Consider the following 22,173-nt stretch of genomic DNA (forward strand, 5'->3'; position numbering starts at 1 on the left):
TTTTTTTCTAAAAAATATAACCAACATTGAAATTGCACTTTTAACATGTGTGCATTAATGACAAATACAAAAATAAAACACTCTGCTGGTTGCCACCACACACCATCGCTTTCATGTGTGCTCTCTTGCAGCGCCTTGCAGAAACTAAGTTTGCATATTTAAAGCTGGGGTCTGAGTTTTATGAAAATATTTATTAGACTCATTAAACAATTAATTAAAGCAACATTTTTTTTCCAAATGAATTAATAGATTTAATAGATTAATTGTTTTAGCCAAATATATATATTAGTACCATGAATTGATTTACGTGGACCTCGACTTAAACAAGTTGAAAAACTTATCCGGGTGTTACCATTTAGTGGTCAATTGTACGGAATATGTACTGTACTGTGCAATCTACTAATAAAAGTTTCAATCAATCAATCAATCAATCAATCAGACATAACACACAGACAATGAATCAAATACACGTTCAAGATTTTCCTAGATTCTGTAAAAATGTGGGCCGATTTGTAAAATATTTTAATAAACAGAGGCCTTGTTATGCCACCAATTAGCCGTGGTAGTTTTTTTAGATTTCTAATTTGTCAACATGTTGCATAACAAAACATTTGGGAAAATTCCATCCATCCATCCATCCATCCATCTTCTTCCGCTTATCCGAGGTCGGGTCGCGGGGGCAGCAGCCTAAGCAGGGAAGCCCAGACTTTCCTCTCCCCAGCCACTTCGTCCAGCTCCTCCCGGGGGATCCCGAGGCGTTCCCAGGCCAGCCGGGAGACATAGTCTTCCCAACGTGTCCTGGGTCTTCCCCGTGGCCTCCTACCGGTCGGACGTGCCCGAAACACCTCCCGAGGGAGGCGTTCGGGTGGCATCCTGACCAGATGCCCGAACCACCTCATCTGGCTCCTCTCGATATGGAGGAGCAGCGGCTTTACTTTGAGCTCCCCCCGGATGACAGAGCTTCTCACCCTATCTCTAAGGGAGAGCCCCGCCACCCGGCGGAGGAAACTCATTTCGGCCGCTTGTACCCGTGATCTTGTCCTTTCGGTCATGACCCAAAGCTCATGACCATAGGTGAGGATGGGAACGTAGATCGACCGGTACATCGAGAGCTTTGCCTTCTGGCTCAGCTCCTTCTTCACCACAACGGATCGATACAGCGTCCGCATTACTGAAGATGCCGCACCGATCCGCCTGTCGATCTCACGATCCACTCTTCCCTCACTCGTGAACAAGACTCCGAGGTACTTGAACTCCTCCACTTGGGGCAAGATCTCCTCCCCAACCCGGAGATGGCACTCCACCCTTTTCTGGGCGAGAACCATGGACTCGGATTTGGAGGTGCTGATTCCCATCCCAGTCGCTTCACACTCGGCTGCGAACCGATCCAGTGAGAGCTGAAGATCTTGGCCAGATGAAGCCATCAGGACCACATCATCTGCAAAAAGCAGAGACCTAATCCTGCAGCCACCAAACCAGATACCCTCAACGCCCTGACTGCGCCTAGAAATTCTGTCCATAAAGGTTATGAACAGAATCGGTGACAAAGGGCAGCCCTGGCGGAGTCCAACCCTCACTGGAAACGTGTCCGACTTACTGCCGGCAATGCGGACCAAGCTCTGACACCGATTATACAGGGAGCGAACCGCCACAATAAGACAGTCCGTTACCCCATACTCTCTGAGCACTCCCTACAGGACTTCCCGGGGTACACGGTCGAATGCCTTCTCCAAGTCCACAAAGCACATGTAGACTGGTTGGGCAAACTCCCATGCACCCTCAAGGACCCTGCCGAGAGTATAGAGCTGGTCCACAGTTCCACGACCAGGACGAAAACCACACTGTTCCTCCTGAATCCGAGGTTCGACTATCCGGCGTAGCCTCCTCTCCAGTACACCTGAATAGACCTTACCGGGAAGGCTGAGGAGTGTGATCCCACGATAGTTGGAACACACCCTCCGGTTCCCCTTCTCAAAGAGAGGAACCACCACCCCGGTCTGCCAATCCAGAGGTACCGCCCCCGATGTCCACGCGATGTTGCAGAGTCTTGTCAACCAAGACAGCCCCACAACATCCAGAGCCTTAAGGAACTCCGGGCGGATCTCATCCACCCCCGGGGCCTTGCCACCGAGGAGCTTTTTAACTACCTCGGCAACCTCAGCCCCAGAAATAGGAGAGCCCACCACAGATTCCCCAGGCCCTGCTTCCTCATAGGAAGACGTGCTGGTAGGATTGAGGAGGTCTTCGAAGTATTCTCTCCACCGATCCACAACATCCGCAGTCGAGGTCAAAAGAGCACCATCCCCACCATACACGGTGTTGACACTGCACTGCTTCCCCTTCCTGAGGCGGCGGATGGTGGTCCAGAATTGCTTCGAAGCCGTCCGGAAGTCTTTTTCCATGGCCTCACCGAACTCCTCCCATGTCCGAGTTTTTGCCTCCGCGACCGCTGAAGCCGCACACCGCTTGGCCTGTCGGTACCTGTCTGCTGCGTCAGGAGTCCCATGAGCCAAAAGAACCCGATAGGACTCCTTCTTCAGCTTGACGGCATCCCTCACCGCCGGTGTCCACCAACGGGTTCTAGGATTACCGCCACGACAGGCACCAACTGCCTTGCGGCCACAGCTCCAATCGGCCGCCTCGACAACAGAGGTACGGAACATCGGCCACTCGGACTCAATGTCCAGCGCCTCCCTCGGGACATGTTCAAAGTTCTTCCGGAGGTGAGAATTGAAACTCTCTCTGACAGGAGACTCTGCCAGGCGTTCCCAGCAAACCCTCACAATGCGTTTGGGCCTGCCAGGTCTGTCCGGCATCCTCCCCCACCATCGCAGCCAACTCACCACCAGGTGGTGATCGGTAGAAAGCTCCGCCCCTCTCTTCACCCGGGTGTCCAAAACATGAGACCGCAAATCCGATGACACAACTACAAAGTCGATCATGGAACTGCGGCCTAGGGTGTCCTGGTGCCAAGTGCACATATGGACACCCTTATGTTTGAACATGGTGTTTGTTATTGACAATCCGTGACGAGCACAAAAGTCCAATAACAAAACACCACTCGGGTTCAGATCCGGGCGGCCATTCTTCCCAATCATGCCTCTCCAGGTTTCACTGTCGTTGCCAACATGAGCGTTGAAGTCCCCCAGTAGAACGAGGGAATCACCCGGGGGAGCACTCTCCAGTACTCCCTCGAGTGAATCCAAAAAGGGTGGGTAATCTGAACTGCCGTTGGGCGCGTAAGCGCAAACAACAGTCAGGACCCGTACCCCCACCCGAAGGCGGAGGGAGGCTACCCTCTCGTCCACCGGGTTGAACTCCAACGTGCAGGCTTTGAGCCGAGGGGAAACAAGAATTGCCACCCCAGCCCGTCGCCTCTCCTTGCCGGCAACGCCAGAGTGGAAGAGAGTCCAGCCCCTGTCAAGAGAACTGGTTCCAGAGCCCTTGCTGTGCGTCGAAGTGAGTCCGACTATATCTAGCCGGAACTTCTCCACCTCACGCACTAGCTCAGGCTCCTTCCCCCCCAGCGAGGTGACGTTCCACGTCCCAAGAGCTAGCTTATGTAGCCGAGGATCGGACCGCCAAGTGCCCTGCCCTCGGCTGCCGCCCAGCTCACATTGCACCCGACCTCTATGGCCCCTGCTATGGGTGGTGAGCCCATTGAAGGGGGGACCCACGTTGCCTCTTCGGGCTGTGCCCGGCCGGGCCCCATGGGGACAGGCCCGGCCACCAGGCGCTCGCCATCGTGCCACACCTCCGGGCCTGGCTCCAGAGGAGGGCCCCGGTGACCCGCGTCCGGGTGAGGGAAATCTGGGTTCCTTGTTCGTGTTTTTGAAAATATCTGTGTTTGTGTGGACAAGGCCTTAAATTAGTGCCAACACAGTTTCGAACAAACCAAACCAAAAGCAATATTGCCCACCAAAGTTTGTACTGCAATGGTCAACGGTACATTCCAGTATGTTTTACCAGTGATCCCCATCTAAAGCTGAGAAACTGATATGTCTGCAGTTTTTATGTATATGATATTTTTCTCTGACACATTGTTAGCCCAAGCAAGTGCAATCGTTCTTTTATGTGAACAACACTAAGGATCACAGGCATTTGATTCAAAGTCCAAGATTGCTAATGCGCGGCTGTTCTTATTTCAGTCAGAAGCTTGTTGTATCCAGATGGCTTTTGTTATTCAAGGTCAGCAAGAAGGACAGCTACAAACCATGGGAAAGTACTGTATAATTGGAGCTGCGCCTTCTCGTCTGTGCAAGACTATGCTTGTCTATTGTTTGGTTAAAGCCCTGGACTGATGCGTCACTCCATCAATTAGGACTTATTAAGATATCATCATGAACTACATAAAGACATTTCTGTAGATAGTGCGTGTGAATGTTGAAGAAATCAAGCTGAGTTAAAAAAATGTTGTACGTAGAATCATGGGAAAAAGTGGGAATTTTTGGAATGGGAAACATGTATGTTTTGATGCCAGAACAGTTTGAATGGGTTGAGAAAAGTGAAAAATGATATTTATTTCAAATGTTTATGTCCCAGAAATTGTGGAAATCCGGGAAAACTATGAAATATTAAATATTGTTGAAAATTTGGTAGTCCAAATGCACGAAACACGAAAGTTGTCATGTGGAAATTATTTAATGGGTTCTGAAATGTTGAACTTTTCAGCTGTCAATTTACTTTCAATGGAATGTTGTCAGAAAGCATGTTTGATTGTGGAATAGTTGAGCATTTTTTTGTATGTTGATGGATAACCATCTGGGCGGCGTGGCGAAGTTGGTAGAGTGGCCGTGCCAGCAATCGGAGGGTTGCTGGTTACTGGGGTTCAATCCCCACCTTCTACCATCCTAGTCACGTCCGTTGTGTCCTTGGGCAAGACACTTCACCCCTTGCTCCTGATGTCTGCTGGTTAGCGCCTTGCATGGCAGCTCCCGCCATCAGTGTGTGAATGTGTGTGTGAAAATACTGTCAAAGCGCTTTGAGTACCTTGAAGGTAGAAAAGCGCTATACAAGTATAACCCATTTATTTATTATTGTCCTGAATGAGCTGCACATGTTGAAGTTTTAATTGTTGGAGATGGAATAACAATATTAATTGGAGAATTATGGTGCAGAATGCGCTCTTCAGTATTCACACATACGAAAGATGGAAAGATGGAATACTTCAATAAATTATGAGTATTCCAAATCTACTATCTAATCAAATTGTAATTTAATGCTTATATATACAGTGCTGCATTTTGTACAAGCAAAGGTAAATCCTCAAAACTAGTGGCTGATTTAAACAGACCTACAAATGGCATTCTGTGCCCCAAATGAACAGCTTATAGAACTGATAAGCTTGTCTAACGGATCTAAAAACTGACCGCAATGATGAAAAAACAAACAAAACAAAAAAAAAACACTTTGATGCATTTTGTTTCCAGTTTATTTCATCTGAGAACTCCTGGCACTTTTAGAGCTTGAATCACTTACTAATGTCATTGTGACACATACATACAAAAATATATTCCAAAATATATATATAAAAAAAATGACTTTACCTTGAACGACGAGATGAACTTTTATGGATTTTGGCTTCTTATTTGTGATGATAGCGCAAACGTAGGGTCCCTCATCGTGCACATCAACATCCTGGATCTCGATGCTGTATTCTGTAACTGCGGTATTTTCCATCAGTATTACACGAGGGTCTGGTGACCATTTTTCATTTCCTGTGAAGAGAATGGTGGTGCGATTGAGCCATGCCACTCTCGACACTTTACTGTCCACACTGCATCTGCAAAAAAAGAGAAAAATATAAATGTTGGTCTCTTGTAAAACAAAGAAAAAATGTGACATGGATTTGGAGACAGCAGACACCAAAACATATCAATACATCTCCTACATGAAACAGTTATGTTGCAACATGAATTTTCTTGCATTCAGATCATTCTAGCACACCATCCCAGCTAATGCTAGTGTCTTCCAAAGGGCACCTGCTTAAAAGTTGGTTTTGTTGTAGATTGCACTGGAGGAACCCTGCTATAATGCCCAGAAAAGTAGACCCAGATTATAGTTGTGTTTTGCATGCTCCACAACATGGCAAAACACCACAGGTTGGAGCATAATGATAGACCTGTGGAAAGAACTGACTGACTCCATGGTGACAGTTAATCCTATTTAAATATAGCATTCTGTAACACCTTTCTGGTTGCTCACACGATCTTAGATAGCCTGCTCCACTAATGGTGCATGCAATCAGGGCTATAACTAGGATTTGACAAAGACCGAGGTCAAACTTCTGCCTGCACCCTGTTCTCTTTCCGTTCCTCCATCCACTGTTTGTCGCTTCCCCTGCCAATTGTATTACAAGAGCACTAAGTATAGTGAAATACAACTCTATTATGTCGACATAGACACTTTTACCGGTAAATAAGAATGACAGATTGTAATCAACAAAATACATGAAGCAGTACATACCGGTAGGTTGTACAATGCTATTACTATTATTATACGTTGGTATGCTGTTAAATTTAGGCTACAAAAGTTCCATTATGATTGCCAAAGAAAACCTCTGTAGTCATTCTTTAAAAGGGGACTGCACTTTTTTTGTATTTTTGCTTATCGTTCACAATCATTATAAAAGAGATGACAATGGGTAGATTGTTTTTTTAATGCATTCTACATATTAAATAACATACAGCATACAGCGGAGCCAATGGGAGGTCCACTATTTCGCCCATAAAATCCAATAAATAACCATTCAAAAACCGCCAACAATACTTACATGTTGTGACTTGAATATTAAGCAGGTATAAGTGACATTGTTATTATAAGCGCTAACACAGACAAACTATTTATAGCGGCGCCGTGATCACTTCCGTGTGTCTCCGTGTCCCTACTTTGACAGCCATTTAGGACTCCGAAATGCCCCCCATCACCTTGTTTCTTCGTGAGGACTTTGAGACATTTTTCACCCTCATGAAGTCTGCAGTGAGTAATAATCAGTGATGGAGAAAAGAAAAAAAAGCAAACGTCAGGATGCATTTTTTTAAATGAATGTGCCGCATATGCTTAAAATTATCAAAGTATGTGAATATTAAAAGTTATTATAAATATGCTCATTACTACATGTCAAGACTTGGACTATGGCGTGGTTTGTTCTCCCGTGGTGCAAATGAACATTTGGACCAGACATGGCGTGAAGGTGAAGACATATTTATTTTACTATAACAAAAAGAACAAACTAAAGGCGCGCACAAGGCGGAAGTACAAACTTGACAAATGAAACCAATACTTGCACGTGGGCAAAAAACTAAGGACATGAACAAAAGTCGCTAACTGTGGCATGAATCGAAAAAACTTACTTGGACAGGGCATGAAGTACGCAGAGGTAAACAGAGTGTGACAGGGGTATGATGTCGCCAGGGAGACTTCCTGGCAACAATGGGTTTAAATAATAGTGACATGATTAAAGACAGGTGCGTGAGTCGTGAGGATAGGTGAAAACTAATGGGTTGCTATGGTGACAAACAAGAGTGCACAATGAGTCCAAACGTGGAACAGGTGAAACTAATGGGTAACCATGGAAACAAGACGAGGGAGTCAAAAGCCAGAAACTAAAGAGTCCAATAACTAAACAAAACAAAACATGATTACACAGACATGACACTACATTACATATATATTTACATCATACATATAAAACCTCAATGGTGATGGTGGGATGTTTTTTTAAGTGCTTTGTTGGCGTAATTGTGCGGCTTCCACAGGCTCTATTGTAAGCAGACTTTTGATCGCATTTATTTTATATTTAGAATGCAAAAAAACAACATACATCGTCATGTCTCTCATACTGATTGTCAACGATAGGCAAAATTCCCCCAAAAAAGTGCAGTTCACCATCAACAAAATCAGTGTGTTTGTATGGTACTGTTTACCTGATTGACATTACAAGTGACAACTAAGGTACGGACTGGGTCAAAAATGTGTCCCTGGACTTTATGATCCAGACACGCTTACTACAATCTATGTGCCACCTCACCCCATTGATGTACATACCACAAAACCCTTAATATGACCACTATGTTGAACAATATCCCTTTACATTCTGTAGCCGTGAATAGCTGACAATGAAAAACCTAGGTTTCTCATTGTCATCCCATTGGGTTGAGTTTTTTCTTGCCCTGATGGGGGATCTGAGCCGAGGATGTCGTTGGGGCTTGAGCAGCCCTTTGAGACACTCGTAATTTAGGGCTATATAAGTAAACATTGATTGATTGATTGATAGACCCATGATAACTTCAAAATGGGTTGCTTACTTGCTTTTACAAAGGTACTGGAGTAACTGATTTAGGATTTAGAACCCTTACAAAACATATTGCAACAAGTGTAAAATGTGGCATTATTTGAAGAAATTATAAAATAGGGCTTAAATGGTTAATAGAAACTAATAATAGTATTGTTATCCAATACTTTAGATTACTATTGTTTAGCTATAACTCACCACACCATCATATTTGCTATTCATTACTGTTTCAAGTTTAGTAAGTTACCGTTTATGAATGTTTCATCCATATCCACGCAATTCTGGAGGAATATACACTTGAGTTTTTATCAACATTTAATGTTTTATCCTCCTCTATCTCCTCATGTGCTGTCGTCAGAGCAATGCAAAGAGCAGTTGCTGCTGTGAGGGACACGCTGAAGTAGCTGCTGTCAAACATCTTTTCCATTTTTCTGCTCTTAGAAGTCTGTGTCACTATAGCACCGCCTTTTAGTTGTAAGTTTTGAATTCTCTTATTTCTATTGTTCCTGTGTTGATTCTCTTTGGACTGATCAGCACTAAAAATGATTGGAGGAGGAAGTGCTAAAGCATGCGTGGGCAGGACTTCTGGGCCTCTGTCACCTCTCATTGGGCCATTTCGCCAAAGAGCCTTGACAGATAATTGCTTGGATTTACGTGACACCCTATCTGGCTCATTAAATATGTGTGGTGGTCAAGCCAGTATATGTTCTAAATGGGTACTAGGCACCATTTCGCCTTTCTCGAAGAAAAAAAGGATGCTTGTGCTGTTTTCAATCAATCAATCAATGTTTACTTATATAGCCCTAAATCACGAGTGTCTCAAAGGGCTGCACAAGCCACAACGACATCCTCGGCTCAGATCCCACATCAGGGCAAGAAAAAAACTCAACCCAATGGGATGACAATGAGAAACCTTGGAGGGGACCGCAGATGTGGCGACCCATTCCTCAAGAGGTTATCAAGAAGGGTGAAAGAGTGCAAGATTTTACAAAAGACAATGACTAAAGTGGCACACACTCCAGTCCAAAGAGTTGAAGAACGCACGAGTTTGCAATGATCACTTTGTTAAAGTTTTTTTTTATGTATTTTTAATAAACTTTACTTGTTTAATATTTCCCATTGAAGTATTATCTTGATATTGCGCATATTTTATTTTTCAACAAACTAGAATGTCAGGGTCAATGATACTTTGTACGGAAAGGTACTTCTCCGTCTCCCCTATTGTTTATTTTGTACACAAATGTGTCAGAGTACATATGACAGCAGGAAAAAAAAAAACAAATGTGGTAATGATTCAGTAATTGTTAGTTTGCTTAATGGATACGCAGTCATATGTGACAGCTGCAGGGTGCTAGTTGTCGTAGTTTGTTTACCCCAGGGGTGTCAAACTCACTTCAGCTCAGGGGCCGCATGGAGGAAAATATATTCCCACGTGGGCCGGACGGGTAAAATCATGGCATAATAACTTAAAAATACAACTTTTAAAACTTCAGATTGTTTCCTTTGTTTGTTGATATCACCAGACAAATCTTTTTTTTTTATAAAGTATAGGCATCTATTCCATCGCATAGTTAGATTTTTTGCTTGTATCTGCTTTTTTGTAGGAAGATCTAGGCTCATTGCATACTCAGAAAGTTCACAACAGCCATTTTAGCCTCGTTGGACACCATTCTTTTTCATTTCCATGAAAAAGTCACGTAACGGAATACAAGCAATTGATGGACTGAGCTAATTAACCATCACATTTCTGTTGCTGTTGTGTGTCGGGCTATGGTGTCCGGAGCTGGAGATGTAGCGGGCTGCGAATGACCAAAAATTGTTTATTGAGAAAGGATGCTCTTTGTCACTTAAAAAAAAAAACGCGAGGACATGACCTTGACGTCGTCAATGGTAGTTACGGCCATGCATGCAATTTTATAGTTTGCACATGCTATTTAACATTTGTTATTTAGGATCTTCGTACATCAGGCCCATACTTTGCCTCTTTCTGTGCTATTGATACATTATCATTTAACATTCTCACAGGAGACAACAATATTTATGTGTATAGCATCTAGCCACAACAATAAAGCGCTGACAGGTTTAGTAGTCTATAAAGTATAATACAACCGCCATGTGATAAATTCTGACTTCACAAGAACTATGATGTTCAGTATTGTAGAATATGTTCACATTGGTCACATTGAAGATGCATCGTAATTTGCAGCACCGTGGAACTATAAGTTATACTTGGCAGATATTGGCTCTAAGATGTCTTTCTGTAGGCTTTGGCACCAACATTGTTTTAAAACCATATTCTCCCAAGTTTACAACCTCTTTATTTTTTGGTTAACTGCCTCTGTGCTTCAAATCGAGGTAAGGATGGGTACAGTTAGGGAGAAAAAGACCCCAAAATAGTAAAAATTTAAATATGATTTTCCTATCAGGGTTGAAAATATTTGTTGTTCAAATATACTGCAATCAAAACAAATATATTTGTTTTTACAAACGTATGTACTTGTTTTTAAGTAAAAGTTAAATATCCACATGAAGCAAAAAGAAAACATCCATATTGAGAATATCTACATGAAATGGTTTAGTCCTGACTGTAAGATGTGCATCTTTTGTAGTACATGCTGTAGTAGGGTCTCTCTTTCTCTCTCACAAACACAGACACACACACTGACAATACATCACATGGACAAAGATAAGACCTTCTGGAGGAAAATTCTGTGGTCAGATGAAACAAAAATTGAGCTGTTTGGCCACAATACCCAGCAATATGTTTGGAGGAGAAAAGGTGAGGCCTTTAATCCCAGGAATACCACTCCTACCGTCAAGCATGGTGGTGGTCGTATTATGCTCTGGGTCTGTTTTGCTGCCAATGGAACTGGTGCTTTACAGAGAGTAAATGGGACAATGAAAAAGGAGGATTACCTCCAAATTCTTCAGGATAACCTAAAAACATCAGCCCTTAGGTTGGGTTCTGTGCGCAGTTGGGTGTTCCAACAGGACAATGACCCCAAACACACATCAAAAGTGGTAAAGGAATGGCTAAATCAGGCGAGACTTAAGGTTTTAGAATGGCCTTCCCAAAGTCCTGACTTAAACATGTGGACAATGCTGAAGAAACAAGTCCATATCAGAAAACCAACAAATTTAGCTGAACTGCACCAATTTTGTCAAGAGGAGTGGTCAAAAATTCAACCAAAAGCTTGCCAGAAGCTTGTGGATGGCTACCAAAAGTGCCTTATTGCAGTGAAACTTGCCAAGGGACATGTAACCAATTATTAACATTGCTGTATGTATACTTTTGACCCAGCAGATTTGGTCACATTTTCAGTAGACCCATAATAAATTCATAAAAGAACCAAACTTCATGAATGTTTTTTGTGACCAACAAGTATGTGCTCCAATCACTCTATCACAAAAAAATAAGAGTTGTAGAAATTATCGGAAACTCAAGACAGCCATGACATTATGTTCTTTACAAGTGTATGTAAACTTTTGACCACAACTGTATAGAATAAATTGACACACAATATACTTTCTTGGCAGGACAATCATTGATTATTGTTCTGGATTCTTTAGAGTCATATTTTATTTGAATGTTTAAATGTATATATTTTTTTTATTTTTAATTTGTAAAAGTTTTAAAATGTTTTTTTGTTGTTAATGGCAAATTGAGTGTTTACTTTGCTTCATGTCCGGTTTATGTGACATCACGCAAGTTATTTTTTAGTTGTTAAAAAAAGACAACAAAAAACCACCATGTCATATTTCTCTGAACATAGATCACTCTTTTTAAGAAAGCACAGCTTGTAAGTTCAGTGTGTACAATTGAATATCTTAGTTGCTCAGACATGAATGTGTTTACATTTGTTTAGATTGAGGTATATTGTTTCTTAATGTAGGAAGACGTTAATGTGTGTTGTATTCATGTTAGCAATTAAACTAGCTAGCAAGCTAGCGCAAGTGTTAAAGTTAAGTTAAAGTACTAATTATTGTCACAAACACACTAGGTGTGGTAAAGTTTTTCCTCTGCATTTGACCCATCCCTTTGATCAGCCCTTTGGAGGTGAGGGGAGCAGTGGGCAGCAGCGGTGCCGCACCCGGGAATCTTTTTTTTTTTTGGTGATTTAACCCCCAATTCCAACCCTTGTTGCTGAGTGCCAAGCAGGGAGGTAATGGGTCCCATTTTTATAGTCGTTGGTATGACTCGGCCGGGGTTTGAACTCACAACCTACCGATCTCAGGGCGGACACTCTAACCACTAGGCCACCGATTAGGTGGCCTAGTCTGTGAGTTTATCAAACTATGGCTATTAATAATGGTTTTTCGATCATTACAATTTTAAAAAGGTAATCATAACCGTCAGAAGTTTTACCTTTACCTACTTTATCATTATTACCTTTCATCGTTACATCCCTACCAACTACCATAAAAAAATACCTACTAAATATTAATTCACTACTTAAGTAGTTCTTTTTTACTGAAAACTTACTCTTAAGTAATTATTTGAATGACTACGTTTCACTTTTATTTGAGTCATGTTACTCGTTGTTGTACTTTCACTGAAATCAAAGCTATTCCAGTGTAATTTTTGTTCACCTCATTTGAATTTCACAATATTGTTGGATACTTTTGAAGAATATAATCTACATTTTCCGAGCTTAAAGCTTAAATCGTCAGGCTAAGAAACTGGACTGCCTCTATGTGTAGCTGCTCCTAAAATATTGATCATAGGAAAAATGAACAGAACCAGTGACAAAAAAAGCCTTGGCAGAAGCCAACGTTCACACTGCGACTTGACTTACTGCTGGTATTACAATCCAAGCTTGTGCGCTGATTGCACAGGAATTATATTTATATACCGCTTTTCTCTCGTGACTCAAAGCGCTTTACATAGTGAAACCCAATATCTAAGTTACATTTAAACCAGTGTGGGTGGCACTGGGAGCAGGTGGGTAAAGTGTCTTGCCCAAGGACACAACGGCAGTGACTAGGATGGCAGAAGCTGGGATCGAACCTGGAACCCTCAAGTTACTGGCACGGCCACTCTACCAACCGAGCTATACCGCCCCTTTATTTCAAGTTAATGGCCATGCATATATAATAAAAGTGTGAAAATAAGTATTTCATCCCCTGCTTGATTTATAAATGTATACCCTCTGACAAAGATATGCTCAATCTAGAATTGATTTGATTTGATTTGATTTGTATGGTAGGTTTATTGTAATGGAGAGAGATATAGTAATGTAAAATCAAAGCACACAGCTTTGTCCTGTCCTTTTAGCAAGAAGCTTGGTAAAGAGACCACTGTTGGTGCTATTACTCATAAATGTAAGAAATAAAAGATGACAGCCAATTGCCCTTGGCCTGGAGCTCCATGCAAGAGTTCACCTGGAGGGGTAAGGATGATTCTAAGAAAGGTGAGGTACGCTCAAGATTAAATTATTTCCGTCAGCAAGAAAAGCATAATAACACATTCTGCTGTAATGGATTGCAGTGCCCGCAAAGTTCCTCTACTCAGAAAACAAATTTTAAGGTTCGTCTGAAGTTTGAACATCTGAATGATTCAGACTGTGAATGAGAATGTGACATTGACCAACATTCCGCTCTTTGGTATGAGCTCGATTTAATTTGATTGGTGATGAATATAAGCCCAACAACTACTGTCAAACATGGAGTTGGAAACATTCTGTTTCTCTAACTAAAATCATTCCTGAGATGTTTTCAACCCTGGTGACCAACCACAAGAAAGATCTGACCTCTGTGCTCGCCAACAAGGCTTTCAAGTACGAAGCCTTTTACATTATTTTGTTCAATAAATCACCATCAACCTTTTCGGACTGTTCATATCACTGTACTGTAAGGAGGTAAACTATTACAATAAGCAGGGTAAACTTATTTTCCCTACTAAACAACACTAATAATGAATCATTATTAGGTTCTACAGGATTATATGATTATATGCTTTTAGGATAATGCTTTCATGTAGTTGAGTAGAAATATATTTGTATTTTACTTTAATATTTCAATGATTAGGATTGGTATCATCCGTAGTAGCTATGCGGCAATCAATTGGCCACTGATCAGTATCGGCCGATTTTCTTTAAGACAACAAAAAAGTATGTGATCGGTCAATGCTGATCACAGAAGCTGATCTCCTCCAGCTGATACTTTATTTAGTTGTCTTCCCCTGGCTGACAGATGTGGCTAGCAGCTAACTATGTATCTCTAGAATTTTAAATTGCTAACACTCAGACAGAGTCAAAGTTCATTGTGTGTTTGAAACTGCACCAATTTTTTCTTAAGAATTTTCAACTAACTTGACGTGTTTTGCTAAGAGGATTATTTGTAATATGTACTGTTTCAGAATGTGCTTGTTCTATCTTTGGCTAAAGTAAGACAAAGAAAACAATCTGAAGTTGTCATTATTTTTAAGTTTTAATGCCATGATTTTACCAGTCCAGCCCGCGTGGGAATAGATTGTCCTCCATTCGGCCCCTAAGCCAAAATGAGTTTGACCCCTGCTTTAAACTAATTCATGTTTGAAAGTTTTAGAAAATGCAATAACTTAACATGTCCTTATCCACAACATACTGTAGCATCATTAAAATGTTGGGTAGATAAGAGGCTTAGTCTGTAAGACCTTGTCATTGGACCTCCAGGGTAGTGGCAGTCTTTGTTTCTTTAAATCCTAAAAAGGTTATGTGTACAGATGACGAGCATAATACAACTAATATTAAAATATTCTCAGGGCTTTCAATCGATCGCAACTGGACTGTTTGGATTGTCTTAGAAGACGTTTCACCTCTCATCTGAGTAAGCTTCATCAGTTCATGCTCATAAACATAGATTGATCAGCTCTAGTGTAGCAGATGGTGTAAAAACCCAAAATATTTATACTCCAACACAAGGAGGGTGTGCCTGGGCAAGAATGGTTTCGCCCTATCGTAGTGAGAAAAAACAAACCAAACAGTGCAGTTGCGATCGATTGAATGCCCTGAGAATTCAATGACTTGGATGAATCAGAATATCCATAGACAAATATTGAAATAATTACTCACAGGGATTTTTTCATACAGATGAATGAAATGTGACAAGGTCCCAAATTGCACACTTGGAACAAACATGAAATGTCACCTGTAGTCAATCATACATACCCCTTGTTTCAAACCACTGGTCTTGTCCGCCAAACTTTGAGGAGATTGTTCTCCTAGAGAGTGAAAGTATTATGTTTGAGCTTTTAATGCCGGGAAAATACCCAGAATGACAATTGCATGTGTGCCAGTATTCTGCCCACACGGTCGAATTTGACTTTCCACTATGATAGACCAAACCTAGCATCCATCCATCCATTTTATACTGCTTGTCCCTCTCAGGGTTGCGGCAGGGTGCTGGGGCCTAGCCCTCAGACACTTGGTGAGGAAAGAGTCACTCTTACTGTTTATAGGTGTTAGAGCCATATTAGACATAACGGATACGAGTTGCATATGTTTACATATCAGACTTTGTTTGAAGTCATTTAAATTAGACACTAATAGCTTACATTACACAGTTTAATTGCTATTTTCTTATTGAAATTAGCTTGAAATATTATTTCTCATTGTGTGATCTGTGACAGTCTGTTATTGTCGGGGGATGCAGGAACAGTTGATCATCACGCCTCAGAAACTTTAAGCCCTGCCAATGAAGAGGTAAAGCGAGGTCAATTGTGCTACATTGAGATGTTGCCATTTTTAATGCCAACAAAGCAAGTATGTGTGATAGAAAACGCTTAAACGAAAAGTGAAGCCTGGTTGACACAGTCTTGTTCCTTCCCCTGCGTTCCCTCTTACAGACCCTGATGTGCGCCTCCAAAAAAATCTAGCTAGAGATGGCCACATCCACAAAAGCAATTCTTGCACTTGCCTTATCTTTATATAAACAACTTATGGAAAAATATACACTCCTTCTAAAACCTTCAAACATGGATGAAGAGTAAACACAGGCGCTATTGCTAGAACATACATTAAAAATGTCACTTACAGTATGGTAACATTACCATTTAAGATGAGGTGGTTCGGGCATCTGGTCAGGATGCCACCCGAAAGCCTCCCTAGGGAGGTGTTTAGGGCACGCCCAACTGGTAGGAGGCCATGGGGAAGACCCAGGAGTGTTGGGAAGACTATGTCTCCCGGCTGGCCTGGGAACGCCTCGGAATCCCCCGTAAGAAGCTGGACGAAGTGGCTGGGGAGAGGGAAGTCTGGACTTCCCTGCTTAGGCTGCTGCCCCCGCGACCCGACCTCGGATAAGCGGAAGAAGGTGGATGGAGGGATGAACAATACCATTTATAAACATCCAACAATACATTGGATATGGCTGATTTAGTGCGACAAAAAAATAGACGTGCTAATAACGGATATTAAAGAAGCTTCTATTATTGTTCACATTCACAGCAGCCATCTTAAAGCCAACTCGTGGGGGGTGAGGACTCTTCGACTTTCAAAGTAAGAAATCCGACCTCAGGGGGCGTTCGAGTTATAGCTTCCAATTGGGAACTCAAAAATGACGACTTCCCAGTACAACTGGAAAGCACCGTTAGCCCTTCTCTTAGCCCAGTTCTTCTCAAAAAGTGTGAGCCCTTGGGAACATGCTTTATCAGTATGATGCGTCAAACGAGGTCGACACCGATTCGTCAACTTAGTCGAAGTCATCAATGACGTAAATATGTCAACGTCATGTACCTTATGTCGATGTGTTGAGAACAGATGGCCGAGCACAAAGAACAATATGCCACTGTGTTCCAGTCGATCGGCCACCGATTATCACTGGCCAATTTCTGTGGAAAGGTTTGTGATCACTAGATGCCAATCAATGCCTTTCAATTGTGATCACACAAAAAAAAAAAAAATATATATATATATATATATATATATATATATATATATATATATATATTTATGGCTCATACCTTGCAGCTTGGTCTGTTTGTTGACCGGCGAGCCTACGAAGACTGGTAGCAGCTACAATACTAAATACTCATGTCCATAATCAATGCAGACCAGTTGCTTTAAGTTAATATTACCACAATCGTGGCAAACAAAACTAGGTTTAGTTTTGATATTGCTATAGAACTGGAGAAAGAGGCCGAAAATGCGACACATCGCACAGGAGGGCAGCAAACAACAAGTAAACATGCTAATGCTAAGCTAACTTGAAACAACAGAACAATAAGTGCTTTGTTCACTTCAACAGACATGTATTGAACTGCGTTACAGCAAAAAGTTAGCAGATATTACCAATAAATTAACACGTAGATTAATAGGAGTCTAGAACAGACCTCTGGAATTTATGGGCCACATACAGCCCGTTAAGATTTTCAATCTGGCCCAGCAGACGTTTCCAAATGTCTTTAGACCCTTAACATAATTTTAATGTTCAGTGCTGTTTTCAAATTAGAAAGTATTTTAATCGTTGGAATCTGCGCTCTTGAATGACATACAAGTTATTATGTTAATCTACGTCACAGCAGCTCATACGAGGCACCAAGCAGTGTGGCCGGGCTTTGGTTCTACAAAGTGTTTCCAGAGCAGCCAGCCTGAAACCTGGTGTCAGGGAAAGACGCAGAAACAGATTTTCATAACAAAGTTCTGCAGAAAGTTGATAATATATCAGAATGTCTGAGTTTCTTTTAACCTTTCGGTTCATATTTCCCAGTGTTTGTTGCATTTTTGGTGCGTTTCGCTTGATTTCCCGCTGTTCCAAGTAGGGACCAGGGGTGAACCACTCCTCTATGCATCAGTCGGTGACGTCTCTGTGCTGCCGACGAGTCTACATGCAAGACTATATAAGTGTATATATATATATATATATACGGCGTGGCGCAGTGGGTGAGTGGCCGTGCGCAACCCGAGGGTCCCTGGTTCAATCCCCACCTAGTACCAACCTCGTCATGTCCGTTGTGTCCTGAGCAAGACACTTCACCCTTGCTCCTGATGGGTGCTGGTTAGCGCCTTGCATGGCAGCTCCCTCCATCAGTGTGTGAATGTGTGTGTGAATGGGTAAATGTGGAAGTAGTGTCAAAGCGCTTTGAGTACCTTGAAGGTAGAAAAGCGCTATACAAGTACAACCCATTTATTATTATTTATTATATATATATATATATATATATATATATATATATATATATATATATATATATATATATATATATATATATATATATATATATATACATATTCAACACAGATATATACAAATTATACAAATTATACATATATATACTAATAATAATACATTTTACTTATAAGGTGCCTTTCTGGGCACTGAAGGACACCGTACAAAATCAAAACAATAAAATCAATTGGATAAAAATAACAACAACAAAGATCGATAAGATTTACAGTGGATAAGCAGTCAGGAATAGGTATGTTTTGAGTCTTGATTTAAAGAGGGATATTGAGTCTATGTTACGAAGGTCTGGTGGTAATGAGTTCCAAAGATGAGGGGCTGAGCGGCTGAAAGCTCGGGCACCCACGGTGGGCAGTTTATATAAGGGGATAGTGAGATGGATGGGAGAAGAGGATCTTAGGGAATGTGAGGGTGTGGCGACATGGAGCAGGTCAGAGAGATATGACGGAGAAAGGTTATGGATAGCTTTGAAAGTGAGGAGAATTATTTTAAATTGGATACGGTGTTTGATGGGTAGCCAATGGAGTTCTTGTAGAACAGGGGTGATGTGCTGGATTGAAGGGGTTCTGGTGATTATCCAGGCTGCAGAGTTCTGGAGAAGCTGAAGTTTGTGAAGTGACTTGTGAGGGAGACCAAACAGGAGAGAGTTGCAGTAGTCCAGGCGAGAGGTGACAAGGCTATGGACCAGTATGGCAGCAGTATGTGGGGTAAGGGATGTGCGAAGTCAATTAATGTTGCGCAGATGAAAGTAAGCAGACCGGGTAATGTTGTTTATGTGGGCTTGAAAGGAGAGTGTGCTGTCCAGGATGACACCCAGACTCTTGACTTGGGAGGAGGGTGAGATGGAGAAATTGCAGAGAGTATTGGACTAGCTGTTGGTTTTGGCTAGAATGGATTTTGTACCTACAAGTAAGATTTCGGTTTTATTACTATTGAGTTAGAAGAATCAGGATGAGAACCACTGCTTGAGTTCACTGAGGCAGTCTGTAAGGGAGGAAGGAGGAAGAGAAGCTGATGGTTTGGTTGAGACGTAGAGCTGGGTGTCATCCGCACAACAGTGAAAATGTATTTTAAATTTACGGAAAATATTGCCAAGGGGAAGAATAAAGATGATAAAAAGCCCAAGAACAGAGCCCTGGGGCACACCAGATGAAACAGGAGACAGAGGGGATTTGAATGAACGGAGTGGAACAAACTGAGTGCGGTGGGAGAGATATGATCTAAACCAGTGAAGGGGTGGGCTTGTGATGCCAATACTGTGCAATCTATGGAGGAGGACAGTGTGTGGAATGGTAACAAAAGCTGCAGTGAGATCTAAGAGGATTAGGATAGTGAGAAGACCAGAATCAGCTGTCAGGCGGAGATCATTTGTGATTTTTACAAGTGCTGTTTCAGTGCTGTGCAGGGGGCGGAAACCAGACTGGAATTGTTCATGGATGTTATTTAACTGTAGGCGAGAGTGAAGTTGGGAGGAGACAATTTTATTTTTTCAAGGATTTTTTAAATGAATGGCAGATTTGAAAAGGGACGAAGGTTATTAAAATTATTTGGATCTGAGCCTGGTTTTTTCTATACATATATATATATATATATATATATATATATGCCCAGGCCTGGTCTAGAGAGAGGATAATATTACATCAAGATCTGCGCGTGTGTGCTCAATTGCTGTGGGTGTTCGTGTGCGGCGTGCCAGACTGCCAGCAATCACGGAGAAGAACGGAAATATCCTTAAGTTGATGCTATTGATACCAAGAGTAGTACAGTATATGAGTGATGTGATTAGATCAATATTGGGTTTTTTCACAAAATCAGTTTTTGTTGGTTTTTGTTCATGTTTAAAAAAATCAGGGAATAAGTCCCTGGACAGAGGAGGACTTTGACTTTATGTAGGTTAAACCAGTGGTCCCCAAACTACGGCCCGTGCGTCCAAAATACGGCCCGTGGGAAGTCCTAAGTTTAAAAATAAAAGAATAAAAAAAAAAAAAAAAAAAAAATATATATATATATATATTTATATATATATATATATATATATATATATATATATATATATATATATATATATATATATATATATGTATATATATATATATATATATATATATATATATATATATATATATATATATATATATATATATATATATATATACATATATATATATATAATATAATAATAAAAAAATAAAAAATAAATAAAAATAAAAATATATATATATATATATATATATATTTTTTTTTTTTTTATTATTATATTTTTAAATCTGTCCTTTCTAATCCATTTTCTACTGATTGTTACTCTCAGTGTCTCCTAGCCGCTCAGGCAAATCATATCGTCTAAAAATGCATTTTTCCATCGATAACGTGACATCAAGTGCGTACTCTTTCAGTCAATTAGTGCGCGAGGAATATATATATATATATATATATATATATATATAAATATATATATATATATATATATATACACACACATACAGTACAGGCCAAACGTTTGGACACACCTTCTCATTTCAATGTGTTTTCTTTATTTTCAAGACTATTTACATTGTAGATTGTCACTGAAGGCATCAAAACTATGACACCTGTGACGTGAAAACCATTCCAGGTGACTACCTCTTGAAGCTCATCGAGAGAATGCCAAGAGTGTGCAAAGCAGTAATGAGAGCAAAGGATGGCTATTTTGAAGAAACTAGAATATAAAACATGTTTTCAGTTATTTCACCTTTTTTTGTTAAGTATGTAACTCCACATGTGTTCATTCATAGTTTTGATGCCTTCAGTGACAATCTACAATGAATAGTCAGCAATTCCTTCATGTGTTTTTCTGCTGATTATAAGTGTGATTAAAATGAAGAAGCAAAATCATTTACTTATCTTTAGTAAAAAATGCAGTTGAATTATGTAAAATGTATTGGTGTCAGTCCCACTACTAGCTTACTTCCGAAAAAAGTAAGGCACTTTTATGGTAAATTTTTTAGATCATATAGTCAATAGCTTTCAGCATTTATACATCATAAATTTTACGATTATTACATGAAATGGTACGAGCTGATTTTACTTTCTTTTGTATTCTTGAACCAACAAACGTGCATTTAAAGTTTCTTTCTACATACAAGAAAATTGTTGCTGTATGTTTGGAGAATTCATTTGTTGCAATCCAATCCAATCTGCTTTATTTCTATAGCACATTTCCAAAAACAAAACAAGTTTCACAAAGTGCTGCACAGTGGTTAAGACATACACACAAGGAGAGTCAATAATATACAACATTTACCTATAAAAGAATAAATACATTAAAGAAAAGAAAATAGACTAAAATCTCACAACTCTCATGCTGGTTTAAAAGCCATAGAGTAAAAATATGCTTTAAGACATGATTTAAAAAGCATTAAAGAGGGAGCCGTCCGAATAGCAAGAGAGATATCATTCCAAAGTTTTGGAGCCACAGCAGACAATGCACGTTCCCCCTCTGGTTTTTTGGGACGACAAGAAACTGATCAGCTGACCTCAGAGACCTTGTGGGGGTGTATATTTTTAAAAGTTCTGATATATACTGTGGCGCTGATCTGTTAAGAGATTTTAAAAACAAACAACAATATTTTTAAATTAATTCTAAAATGAACTGGGAGCCAGTGAAGGGATGTTTAATTGGTGGTAATGTGTTCATGTTTTTTAGTGCCAGTTAAAAGGTGAACAGCAGCATTTTGGACTAACTA

At 40.7% G+C, this 22,173-nt stretch overlaps 1 protein-coding gene across 1 annotated transcript in view; it reads right to left on the reverse strand.

The window, feature by feature from the left end:
• The window catches only part of opcml (opioid binding protein/cell adhesion molecule-like), a 384,261-nt gene that overhangs the window by 228,078 nt on the left and 134,010 nt on the right, over positions 1 to 22,173 (reverse strand). Inside the window, exon 2 of the mRNA XM_061963274.2 lies at positions 5,547 to 5,782. Within this exon, the coding sequence (XP_061819258.1) occupies positions 5,547 to 5,782 (236 nt within the window). The remainder of the gene's footprint in view (positions 1 to 5,546; positions 5,783 to 22,173) is intronic.

This window comes from Nerophis lumbriciformis, linkage group LG09 (genome assembly GCF_033978685.3).
Source record: "Nerophis lumbriciformis linkage group LG09, RoL_Nlum_v2.1, whole genome shotgun sequence".
NCBI classification, from domain to species: domain Eukaryota; kingdom Metazoa; phylum Chordata; class Actinopteri; order Syngnathiformes; family Syngnathidae; genus Nerophis; species Nerophis lumbriciformis.